At 44.5% G+C, this 12,867-nt stretch overlaps 2 protein-coding genes across 3 annotated transcripts in view; one reads left to right on the top strand and one right to left on the bottom strand.

The window, feature by feature from the left end:
* The window catches only part of GPSM1 (G protein signaling modulator 1), a 982,732-nt gene that overhangs the window by 915,464 nt on the left and 54,401 nt on the right, over positions 1 to 12,867 (top strand). The gene's annotated exons all lie outside the window — the stretch shown is intronic.
* The window catches only part of LOC146868700 (uncharacterized), a 133,655-nt gene continuing 125,480 nt past the window's right edge, over positions 4,693 to 12,867 (bottom strand). The window contains exon 12 of one of the 2 annotated variants that reach the window (XM_085613345.1): positions 4,693 to 5,349. Coding sequence is in view for 1 of the 2 variants with exons in the window: in XM_085613320.1 (XP_085469446.1) it covers positions 5,303 to 5,349 (47 nt within the window). In the remaining variant the exon portion in view is untranslated. The remainder of the gene's footprint in view (positions 5,350 to 12,867) is intronic. The other variant, XM_085613320.1, reaches the window with a different exon arrangement.

Raw genomic sequence — 12,867 nt, 5'->3', positions numbered from 1 at the left:
TAGTGGTTTGTGCCTTTAGCAAATGGGTTGAGGCATACCCTACGAAAGACAATACTGCAATGACTACCGCCAAGATGCTGTTGAAGGAGTTCTTCCCTCGATATGGCGTTTGTAGACTTCTGTGGAGTGATAACGGACCCCACTTTATAGCGGATGTTATAAAGTATGTTTTGAAGGGTCTGGGCATCACCCAGAAGTTCCACGCAGTGTTTCACCCTCAATCTGCGGGACTAGTCGAGAAGTATAATGGTACACTGAAGCTCAAGATCGCAAAAATCCAAGCTTCGACGTCTTTGACTTGGCCAGATGCTTTACCTCTGGCGTTATTGTCAATTAGATCGGTACCGCACTCTCGAACCGGTCTTACACCGTACGAGATTGTCTTTGGACGCCCAATGAATATTTGGGGTCCACCAAAACCTAAGACTGTGTATGATGTACCTTGTGTAATGATGAATGATTATCTGGCGCAGTTAACGGATAACTTGGTTTCTATTCATCAACAGGTCCGGGAGGCGCTCCCTGATCGGTCCACCGGTGAAGGACATAGTCTCCGGCCTGGCGACTATGTCATGGTGAAAATCTTTGACAGGACGAACAGCTTGGAGCCGAGATGGGTTGGTCCTGAGCAGGTCCTACTTGCAACGAGGACGGCTGTGCGAGTTTCCAACAGAAAGAATTGGATCCATTCCCTGCACTGCCGCAAAGTACCGCCCGGATTGGTGGAGTCTGCTGTATTGACCGATCAACGAGAAATTCTGGCTGCAGAGAAAGGCCGTGCTGGGGAACCGAACGACACTGAGGAGCTCTTTCCAGACCACGCGACTCCTGGAGGAAAGCGATATCATCTCAGGCCAAGGAAGTGAATTCTTCAGTACCGGGACATGTTGTCAGAACGGCCCTTGGGTTAGTGAAACGGAGAGCCAATGAGGCAAGGGGGGGGGATCAGCCCTGCATTAGTGTAGCGACACCCGTCTTGGCCCGTTGGTGAAGAAATCGACCGCTGCCTAAGGGGAAGAGTTCTGACAACCTTTTAGTTTCAGGAAGATATTGATTTTTATTCTGACATGGAGAAAAAGAAAATTCTTTGTGCAACAGGTTTTATGCTTACAGTAGCTATTGTGGGGATAACCACATGGTTTGTGGAGGATGTGACTCCTGCTCGGAAGTTACTTGTGTTGACTACTCCCGTGCCTGAGGAGCACTACTTCTATACCCTTCCGTATCAAGAATTGAAGCATCGTCAGTCTTATTTGAATAACACTTTCATCCAGATGTTGCATCATACCCACGTTGCCACGAATGCTACGAACTGTTGGATATGTGGTATGATGCCAGCTCACCAGAAGAAAGGAGGAACGCCATTCATACCTCTTCCTTTCTCTCATAATGGCTCTTGTAGAGCATGGTACACTTTGCTTTTTGCCACCCGGAAACCCACAGTGGGACGATTACTCTTCAGACTCAATAAAGAATGTCATCAGGATAAAGATGGATATCCGCAAGCGAATGGGACAATTTGGGAATGGGAAGAGTATCGACCAGACAATGAATCGATTCCTTATATTTTCACGAACACCAGAGACACTGTGGGAAAAGACAGATTTGTGATTCAAGTGGCACAAGCTCAAGCGGACCTGTGTGTCCAGAGTGTGGGTTATATTCCTGTTGGTGTTAGTGATTGCATTACCATATTAAACATCGACGGGTTGAATAACAGTACCTTTTTAGCATCCCATAATACATACTTCGTATGTGGAAATAAAGGTTATTACCGTTTGCCAGCCGGTTGGTCTGGAGTATGTTATGTAGCATTTCTATTGCCCCCTGTATTTTTGGCACCTGCATCCTATCATAAGGATTTGAAGTTGTTAAATAATGTGACTGTAAATAGGTATAAACGTACTCTATCAATTGATGATGTGGATCAGACTGATACTAGTCTGCAGCAGTATATTGATTTTAATTTAGGATTGTTTTTCTTCGTTGGAGCTGCCCTAAATAGTAGGAAAGTTCGAAGGTTAACAAGAGTGGTAGAGGCTGTGACAAACCAAACCGCTGCTGCTCTTGGGAATCTTACGGAAGAATTACAGATTACTAGAATTGTTGCATTGCAGAATCGTATGGTGCTAGATGTTATGTTAGCCGACCGAGGTGGAGCTTGTAAAATTATTGGAAGTAGTTGTTGTGTGTTTATCCCTGACCACACGCCGTCAGTTTATACTGCTATCAACAGGTTGCATACAATTGCAGCTGAAATCCATACAGAAAACGGCACTTGGTCCTTTTCTGGATGGTTCTGGGCATTGATCACTGCTTGGGGGTGGAAGGTTTTAACTGGTCTTTGTATAATTGTAGCAGTTCTGTTTTCTTGTTGCATCTGTGTCCAATGTGGTCCCTTGCTCTGTTCCTTATGTGTATCATTCTGTATTCCCGATAAAAAGGCTATTGCCGATGTCACTTATCAGAAACATTTAGCTAAAGAAGTAAAAGAAATGATGACAATTGACATATATGATGATTATCCTAACAAACCGGATGTCTTCAGTAAATGCTGAAAGGGTCGTCTGTTGTAAATTGAAACCACGATGTGATTAAGCATTCACTAAAGACATGAATTCCCCTTTTATGACCAAGTCTCTTTCGTTATGTTGACTAAAGTCTGGACTCCATTTTGTATTGTCATGTCTCCACGTGCTCAACACGAGGAGAGTCCTAGCTTCGTGTTAGTTGCTCTTGCAATCTGCCTAGTAACAGTCTATAAATAGTTCCTTTGTCCGTCTGGCGCATGCCCAGGCTTGACCACATCTGTTATCAGTTAGTCCTTGCTTGACCATGTTTTCGCGGGCTCAAGGAGTGTGTCAGCTCCGCCCATATATTGATTCAGTATCGAAAATGACCATAAAAGGTAATATTCTTTGCCTCATGTTGTATCCACCCACTTATGAGCCCCTCTGATGTGTATAAAAGGGGACCGTGTACGCAAGTCCTTTGTGCTACTCTATGCAATACTGAAGGGTGTTGTATGGATTGTAGGACCACCTTTAAGGGTTAGTAAACTTTGTCCTTGTACTTTGCAGTTTCCGTGCCAACTTCCTTATAGATTCCATTGCAGGAGAGCGAACCCTTGCGTCCTGCGGGCCTAGCTGGGGCCTGTATTCATCAGCAGCCATGAAGGATGCAGGCGTTTTCGATGGAGGTAACAATTCACCTTCTCTCGTTTTAACATCTTTATCCTTGTCGAACCAATTTTTAATCTTTCTGAACAAAGATTTTTTCTTTTTCTCTTCTTGGTAATACATTTTAGCTTTTACCAAACTTTTCTAATCCCTTCCGTAATACAACTCAATAGTACGATGTTTTATCCAATAACAGCGCAACTCACACTAACGCACCAATCCTGGAGCGTCTACGTCACTAGAGTACAAGGTGACTCTTTCCAATCCTTGCGCGGCTCACACCAACGCACCAATCTCAGCGCGAGCACTATTCTGATTCAATATCCAATCAGAGCGCGGTCTGTTTGACGTCAGCAGTCGCTGCAGTCTCTCCTGCTCCTGTCTCCTGTCAGTCGTCTACCCCTCCTTTACAAAATTTCTCAGTAGACTTCGTGTCAAATTCTACAAAATCTATTAGTTACAACATATAAACATCTCCATTGTCTGCTTCGCTAACCAAAGAATAGTAAAGAAAAATCTATTTCACAAGAATCCCGTTGACACAGTAGCATGCATTCATTAACTGTTTCCTCTAGGACTGCTCCAAAGAGTATTACAATTAACTAAATATATGAGCATTCACGCACATTCATACAAGAAAATGTAGTACATACACACAGAATCCTGCTTTTCCCGAGAACAGCGAACAATCTGCTCCACTACAGAATTATAACATACGTTAACCAAGCAGTGTTTTCTTCTGCCCAGTCCTTCAGACAAGCTCAGAGAATACCTATTACTCCTCCCGCGATAAGCTTTAACGGTGAACCTTACGGATCCCTGGAACTTAAGACCAGAGTTTCACAGATAACCTTCGCTACCATACACACTCCTTTTATACCAGAAATATTTCTAATAGTAACACACAACGATGTCACTAATTCCGAACCCAGACAATGTGACGCGCAACTTCAATTGTCACACGTTTTTCTCCTGCATACATACAGGACCAACAATCCCGTCTTTCCCGAGAGCAGCATATACTTCCCTCTGCCCTACTACGGAACTGCTACCAGCTCCCAAATTCCAGAAGCACTACATAAAACTCAACATGACGACTTCAACATATAGTATTAGTACATATACCAACATCAATCAATAATCAATAAATCAAAAGCCAATGTACAAGCAATCTAATCAGATCAAGACAATCATCAATAACCATCAAATTCTGCTACCAGGAAATTGGTGCAGATTGGGGTGTACAAATTCTCCCTACTTCCACAGATAGAGTAAATTCACAGATACACGCACATACACTCATCATACGCTTGGGCCCATTTCACTAACATACACTCAGATTACTCCATTAGCACTGAACCTGTGGAAAGAAACCTTCTAAACACCCTACATCTACACTATGGTCGATAAGACCTAATTGACACTGTCTTGAGTCATGATTTAACCAATAATAATCAACAATAATCAAAATAAAGTACTCAAAAATTGACAAGAAATAATAACCAACACTGTATTTTAAAATTATGATTCTTTATCTAAAATTAGTTCAAATGGAAAGGCAATCAAAATAAATCATTATTCTCATAGTTACCTATTCTAGCTAAATGTCATAAATGGGTCATCAGGACAGGTCTCTCGATAAAAGTCTCTTAGGTCACCGTCCTCACGGCATCGATCCTCACCAAGGCAAGTTCGGAAAGAAGTGGCCTCAGAATCCAAAATGCAACGAACAAACCCTCTCTAAGCTAACAATATTTATAATGAATTAAACAATAGAAGGCAACATAAAATGTTTTCGATATCCGCTGAACCGCTGAGCAAAGCGAGCAGGAAAGGATGTAGCATCGCTACATTTGGAAAAACTCCGCTCAGAAAAATCACAAAAATAAAAAGACGGAAGACGGAACTAAATCTTGAAATGTTTCTTTTCCATATTCATATTTCCTCGGAACCAGCATGATGATCATAATGTTCATTGAGGCTCCTTTGTCTTGCAAGGACATTTGGATGTCCGCCCAGAACTGCTGTCCTCACGGAAAACTTTTAACCAGGCGAAGACTGTGGTCAGATGACTCTCGACCATGTTCAGCAAGGCCTTCTCATCAGAGTTTCAGCACTCAAATTTAGGCTTTAAACGGTAGCCATTTTTTACTAGGCCAGAACGTATCATCTTAATTAAAAGAGACAAAAACAACGTTACCACAGCATAGTGATTAAACAGTGTTAACCCCACTAATACCCTTATGTGTATGTAATTATCTAGCCTTTGCAACACAAGAAAAGCATTTGTACACGACATTTAAAAAGCGTTTTTGTGCTTTAAAATAAACAGCACTCAGCAACATTTATTAATAAAACATGCACATTATTAATAAACGACACAAATGCTTCCCCACGTGTAGTTTTCTCTTGTTATTTCTTGTTGGTTAATTAGAACATTTACACAAAACAAATAATTAGTAATCATGAATTAATAATTTTTAATTTCTTTCGACAATAGACAAACCAGAGCTTTAAAAACCCAATAGATTTTCAACAGAAAACTCTGCTCCAGCACTCTTGAGGCGGAAGCCGGGAGCGGGTGATCATTTTTTAACAATTTTAAAGTTGTTTTAATCTTATATGTGATAACGTGTACCTGAAATAGTTGAAACTTGTATTCCGCGGTGTTGGCGCCATCCCAGGGAAGCCCCTCGCTCCTGGACACGCCCACCGACGCTCGGCCACGCCCCCTCCTACTCACCATAAGTGATGTGTTGCCAACGACCGCGCAGTGGACGCGCGCAGCGGACGCGCCGCTGGCGCGCCAAAGGCGCGCCAAAGGCAAGCCTGTCTGCGTCCGTCCGCGCCCATACGGGACCCGGGGCCATAAACCCTGGTCTCCATATCACTCAGCTAAGGACCTATAGTCCATTGAACATCCACAGCATTGGAACTGCAGCTGTGACACGCTGCACCCACAGATTCCCACCTGATAAACTTCCTCCTCGCTGCCCGTCCTGTAAATATCCCCTCAACATCAAAATCCCAGCAGACACAATCCAGAAATATTGTATGTACCTGTTGAACTGTAGGTCCCTTCCGAAACACAGCACGGAAATTGCCCTGCTGTTAGAAGAACGGAAACCGGACGCCATCTTCCTGACGGAGACATGGCTCACCTAGTTACAGCTTTACCCCCTGGCTATCAAATCTATAGGCTAGACCGGTCAGAAGGGAGAGGAGGAGGCCTGGCTATCATACTAAAGGGTCAGTATCGTTGTCGTACTACCTCCGAAGCAATTCCCGAGTGTGAAAGTCTTGCATTTACTATCGACTTCTCCTCAAATATCTCCTTCTCAGGCACCCTGATATATCGCCCCCCCAGAGCCGGCAAAAATGTTCCATAGACTTCTTCCGAACATTATAGCCGAACGTATCATGTCAACAGCCAACCATACTCTTCTGGGAGATCTTAATTTTCACTTTGACAGCCTCACAGACCACACTGCTTTGGAACTAACAGATGACCTAGCAGCATTGCAATTAATTCAGCACGTCTCACCCCCGACCCATGAAAAGGGCCACCTACTAGACCCGATTTTTAGCAACTGCACGGAGCTGCGGGTCAGTCAACCCATTGCCCTTCCCTGGACTGATCATTACTTAATACCTTTCACCTGGTGTACCGATAAAGCCCCTCGGTCCACCCCCCAACCCAAAGTCACAAGGAACTGGGCGAAATTACCCATCAAGGCTTGGATAAGCAACTTAGAATCCACTTGCCCACCCCATTCCACAGACTCCAACATAGCAAACCAGGAATATGAGGGTTGGATCGAAAAATCTTTGGACGCCACCCTACCCTTTCAGAAATCCATACCGAAAAGATTGCACAAATCAGCCCCTTGGTTTTCAGACATCTTAAGAGCAAAAAAACGTTTATGTAGGAAACATGAGAGAGCATGGCGCCTAGACTTTCTATCTGAGAAAAAGTCCCAATACAAGGAGGCAATTAAGGCTTATAAAAACGAGATTAGGACAGCGCAAACTACTTATTTTTCGGCTAAAATTATGGAAGCCAAATCCAAACCAAAGGAAATTTTCCACTTGGTAAAATGCCTAACAAAAGTGAATAACTCAGCTCCATCCTTAGCTAAAACACAAGTACAATGTAATGAGCTAGCGGACTTCTTCCATAAAAAGATTACTAAGATCTACTCCGCCTTTCCAACAGTAGATATAACCCCAATAACAATTGTCCAGGTACCACTGAAACAGAGAACTCTCCCAGACCAACCTACCCTAGAACATTTTCTTCCCTTAGATCTGGATACCCTTAACCTTCTGGCCCGGCAAATCAAATCTGGCTCCCCACTCGACCCAGCACCACCAGATGTTATGATGCAGGCTAGCCAGGTCACCCTACCCGTGGTACAGGAGCTACTAAACTCCTCCATTTCATCATGTACTGTGCCCACAGGATGGAAGAGAGCCATGGTTCGGGCTCTGCTTAAAAAGCCCAATTTAGACCCGGAAGATCACGCCAATTACCGCCCAATCTCTCTGCTCCCCTGGACAAGCAAAATTCTTGAGAAACACATAAACATCCAGTTAATAAAATTTCTTGAAATCCACTCGTTACTGGATGTCTCTCAGACAGGGTTTAGACCTAGGCATGGAACCGAAACCGCACTGTTAGCGGTCATCGAAGAGTCACGGAGGATACTGGATCAAGGTGGTTCAGTGGCAGTGATCCTCCTCGACCTAAGTGCGGCCTTCGACACGGTCAGCTATTCCACTCTGCTGAACCGTTTATCGAAGATCGGAATAACAGGAAATGCACTTAGGTGGCTCAATTCCTTCTTGAGCAACAGAACATTTCAAATCTTTGATGGTGACACAGTGTCAACCAGCAAATCACTGAGCTGCGGGGTGCCACAAGGGTCCTCTCTGAGCCCTGCGTTGTTCAACGTATATATGAAGCCACTGGCTGGGGTCGTCCAACCGTTCGATATCAAGATCATATCATACGCAGATGACACCCAGCTAGTGGTGTCTTTGGCGCAGGAGGGTAACAGGCACATAACAACAGGCCTTATGAAATGCCTACAGAATGTTAAGGAATGGATGACAATCTCCTCCTTAAAACTCAACGGAGACAAAACGGAGCTTATGCTCCTGGGCCCACCTTCACCAGTGCCTTTTATCTCCCTCTGGCCGTCCTGTCTAGGTCCCCCTCCAACCCCGAAGGAAAGTGTAAAAAGCCTGGGAGTCTGGTTAGACAAAAATCTCTCGTTCACCACCCAAGCCACCAAGCTGTCTGCCACGTGCTTTGGCTTACTTAGAACAGTGAGGAAAGTCCTACCCCTCCTGCCGATGGAAGCGAAACAAGTAGCAATACAGGGTCTGATTCTATCCCGGTTAGACTTCAATAACGCCCTTTACTTGGGCTCCCCCGAATCTACCTTGCGGAAGCTTCAACTGGTACAGAACTGTGCAGCTAGAACCTTGCTTCAGACTCCACGCAGACAGTCAATCAGACTCGGATTAAAAAAACTACATTGGCTCCCGGTGAAACAGAGAGTTGCATTTAAGGCATTATGTATCTCCCACCGAGCCTTCTGGAATAAGAGCCCAGCAATCAGCCAGAGTCTAGTCACCCATTACCACCCTAGCAGGAATCTCCGATCTACGGAGGGTTTTCTGGCCTCAATGCCAAAAATTAAAAGAGCCAGAACCGGAGGTAGGATGTTCTCCCTAAATGCCTCCAAGCTATGGAATTCTCTTCCTCTACAACTTCGCTCCGACCCTGACCTGCTATCGTTTCGTAAACAATTGAAGACCTTATTGTTCACACTGTCTCCCTGATCCTTATCTCCTCCTCATTGATCACATCTGTACACCTAGCGCTTGGACGCCCTTGGGGCAGCAATCGCGCTTTACAAATCTACATTCAATTCAATTCAATTCAATTGGACATTACAGCTGTTCGGAGCTCCTCTTCTCATTGGAGAACCTTCAAAAGGAGACCTTTGGCTTCTGAGGCATTAAGCCCTTTTCTATACCATAGCTGACATAAACATAGGCATCACCACCTTGAGCATCTCCTCCTTGGTCTGGTGGTACCGTTCCATCTCTTCCTCTGGCTATTATGCCTCCCTCCATGTATTCAGAGGATTTGAAACTGTTAACTGAATAAGAAGTTGCCTACACCTCCTACTGTACCTGTGCATTATTTCGCCCTCCATGGATGACGATGAGGGTTCCAAGGCAGGGGATGTGAATGAGTCTGATTCTATGGCCAAGAGAGATGAGGAGAAGAGGCAGAAGATCAAGAGGCAAGTTCAAGCAGACGTGTTTCCAAAATACGTTTGAATATAGGTTTCCCTGATTCCTCTATAAAGGCGACCCCTAATAATGTGCTTTCTGTCTTCCAACAAAATAGCAAGGTTACCCAATTCTTCATGGTATTTGACAGGTAGTACTTCACAAAGTATAAAAATCCTTTAAAGACTGGTACCTCGCTACTGTGCCGAAATATATCCACTGGCAGATTTTGTTGAGGTCTTTCCAGATGCCCTTGAAATAACACCCTTCTTCCCTTTTTTAGAGGAAAATTTACCTTGGAACCCCATAGACAGGAGGATTTACTTATAACTTAGAAAGGAACATGCTGCTGACAACTTGTTTATGCCCATATAAACATAGAATTCAAAATCCTTGATGAAAATATTCCTGTTTCTGATGGCTGCTCTGGAAGGGGATACAGATGTAGAGGAGTGTTGGATATTTTCGATAAACAACTCCAGTTTGTCTCTGACATTGACTTAGGTACTCTTAAGGCTTCCTCCTTGAGGGCTGTCTCTTCTGTTGCTGCTCAGAGGATTTTTTGGCTCCTGTCTCGGAAAGAGCACTTAACTATAAAGTCTCTTCTGTAATTTTCATTTGTGGGCCAACACCTCTTTGGTAACTGTTTCGAGAAGCTGATATAGAAGACAGCAAAGGACCATGATATGTCCATCACACTTAATCCCCGCCTTCCATCGGATACTTTCTTTATTTAAAAAAATTTATTTAGCTGTTTGTTATACCCAACATAGGGAAAAACAAAACGATCATTCAATGCCGGTGGGGATTACATAATCACATCTAAATTAATAAACTGCTATAAATTTTTTATAATGCAACTACATCCTGTTGCACCTCAAGGAACTGAAATGAACTGGAGATACAATCGGACCTTCAATACCCTTGGGCTAGTATGACCTTTATTTCCCAAATCACCGCACTGCTTTCCAGATAATTATATTGTGTGCATGAGTAATTCAATTCGTTTGGGACCTAGTTATTGGGCTTGGCACTATAATCAGCGGAAGCGATCCCAACTGGCCAGGAAAGTACGTAAAGGTTGCCATAAATCCTTGGTTGATGATTGAAGTTGGAGAAGGAAGCTGGCTCATTATATAGTATGCCAAAAAGAGGTATACTGTGCAAAGAATCCAGGTATTCCCTTATCAGTGGACAGGGGCTCGCTCTAGCAATCCCCAGGTGCTTTTCTAGGGGGTAATGTGGTGTGGTGGAGCAGCCTTAGGCTAATCAGAGAGGAGTGTTAGACATCTGCAAATACAAAAATAGTCAATAAATGATGCACACGACTCAATAAAAAGATCTACACCAATTTATAAAAAATAACACGTATCTTTATATATGTTTAGGCACTAGAATCACTTTGATCAGCTAACTACATTTCGAAATATAAATACTCTTAGTATTAAAAAGTTGACAGTGCAATTTTCAGAGGTTGTAATGTTATCCTACGGTAGGAAAAACAAATACGGCATACGAGTTCTTTGCAGCAACGTATGAGACCAATCCTAAGGACTTAATGTGAAGACAGGGCAAGGTCCAAAGACACATCAGCAGGTCACCTTCAGTGGCACTAGGGCGGCCGAGTGCATTGGTCAGTAGCAGCCCGTCGCCTGACAGTGTGGGCCGGGTCGGAGGAGAGAGGTGGGGAGGATTGGGAGACAACAAAAAAAAGAAAATAAGCATACTTTGCAACCGCCGTCTCCCGCGCATCGGCTCTTCCTTCTTCTGGCCCTGGGCACAGGTACCCAGCCTGCCCAGCGGCCAATCCTAAAGCTGCTCTCGCATGAGAGCATCTTCAGGATTGGCCGAAACGCTGGCAACTTGCGCTCACAGGCAGACAGGGAGCCTGTGCTTACTCTGTCCAGCCTCAACAAGGCAGCCAGGGCTAGAGAGAGCTTCACTGCGCATGAGGGATTAGGCGTGCCTGAGACGGCTGGCCAAACACCTCATGCGCAGTGAAGGAGTGCCCACCACTATCACACCCGCAGTGTTATCCTCCGAAATCGCCCCCAAGACTCGTCAGAGTCCTGGGGGCGGGACCAGGGGATTAAAATAAAACAGGGTTATAACCCGTTTTATTATCGTTTTTTTTTCTGCTGGTGGTAGGGGGAGGCGTTCCTCCGCTCCAATGGAGTGGCCACCCCTAGCAGTGGTGCAAAACAGCATTGGGTGCCCAATGTTAGTCAATGGGGATCGGTCCGGTCCCAAAGAAGCTGCAGGTTTGGACTGGGAGGTCAGTCGGGCTGAACCAACAGGGGGGTTCAGGCCTCACGACGTTCGGGGCTCATCTTTGGTCCTCCTTCTAACTGGCATGGGGTGACAGGTGCAGAGGTGTCCTTGTACTTTGTGTTTTCATCACCGGGAGTGGTCATGGTTGAGGGGGGCCTCCAAACAAATGCCGTTTTGCAACTTCTATTCTAACTTTTTATGCAGCACGCATAGTAGTTACAAAACGGTATTTCAAGATTGTTTATGTGCAGGATGGGGGACCTTCCTGTACATAAACAACCTTCCAATGCATGCAGACACCCTTGCACTATGGTGCAAGGGTGATTGCATTGGCGCTAGGCTGCTAATTATAACCCAGCGCAGGGGGAAACGCAGGGCTGCACCATATTCTTGTAAATATGGTGCAGCCCTGCGTTTCTGAAGTGGCGGAGTGAGGCATTAAGCCAGGAAGGCTAGCGTCTCACTCCGCTACCTCCCTTGTAAATATGCCCCTATGTGTAAGTAGGAAGGGGCCTATAAAAAATACAACTACTGCACGCCCGCACCACTGGATCGCCAAAGGCAAGTCCATCTGCGCTGAACACCAACCATGCTACCTGTTTGTATGCAGAATATCAACCTTCTTCCCGGGTTTGCTGTACCAGAGAATTTTTGTTGGAGGTTAGTTTCACCGCATCAATTTTGGTAAAGGTGTGCCCCCTTTACTATAACATTTAATACATCTAATGGTGTAGCAGGGTTACAATATTTAGCTGCATATAATCAATCGAAGTCTGATCTGCGGCATTTGTCCTTCACTAATGGTGGTGTGGCAACAGTTGTTACTATTAAGTATTCTTCTTGGGGTAACAATGCTATTTCTAAACAGGTGCAGACCTTGTGTTCTGCATTTAAACCCGTTTTGAAAGGCTGTTTGAGGTGTGCTTTGATTAAAGCACTCCATTGAGATCTTTGATTTATTGCACCAGAGTGAGTTGGATGTCCTGTTTCTTATGGAAAGATGGTTCTCATGCTCTTCCACTCCTGATGTTGCTGCCTGATGTCTCACTGGTTTTACTACTCTTCATCACAATTGCCTAATGAAAAGGCAGTCAGGGAGGGGTCATGC

The sequence above is a fragment of the Triturus cristatus genome, chromosome 1_2, assembly GCF_964204655.1.
Source record: "Triturus cristatus chromosome 1_2, aTriCri1.1, whole genome shotgun sequence".
Lineage (NCBI taxonomy): Eukaryota > Metazoa > Chordata > Amphibia > Caudata > Salamandridae > Triturus > Triturus cristatus.
The sequence above is the reverse complement of the archived record's forward strand: the minus strand, read 5'-3'. Positions and strand labels throughout refer to the sequence as shown.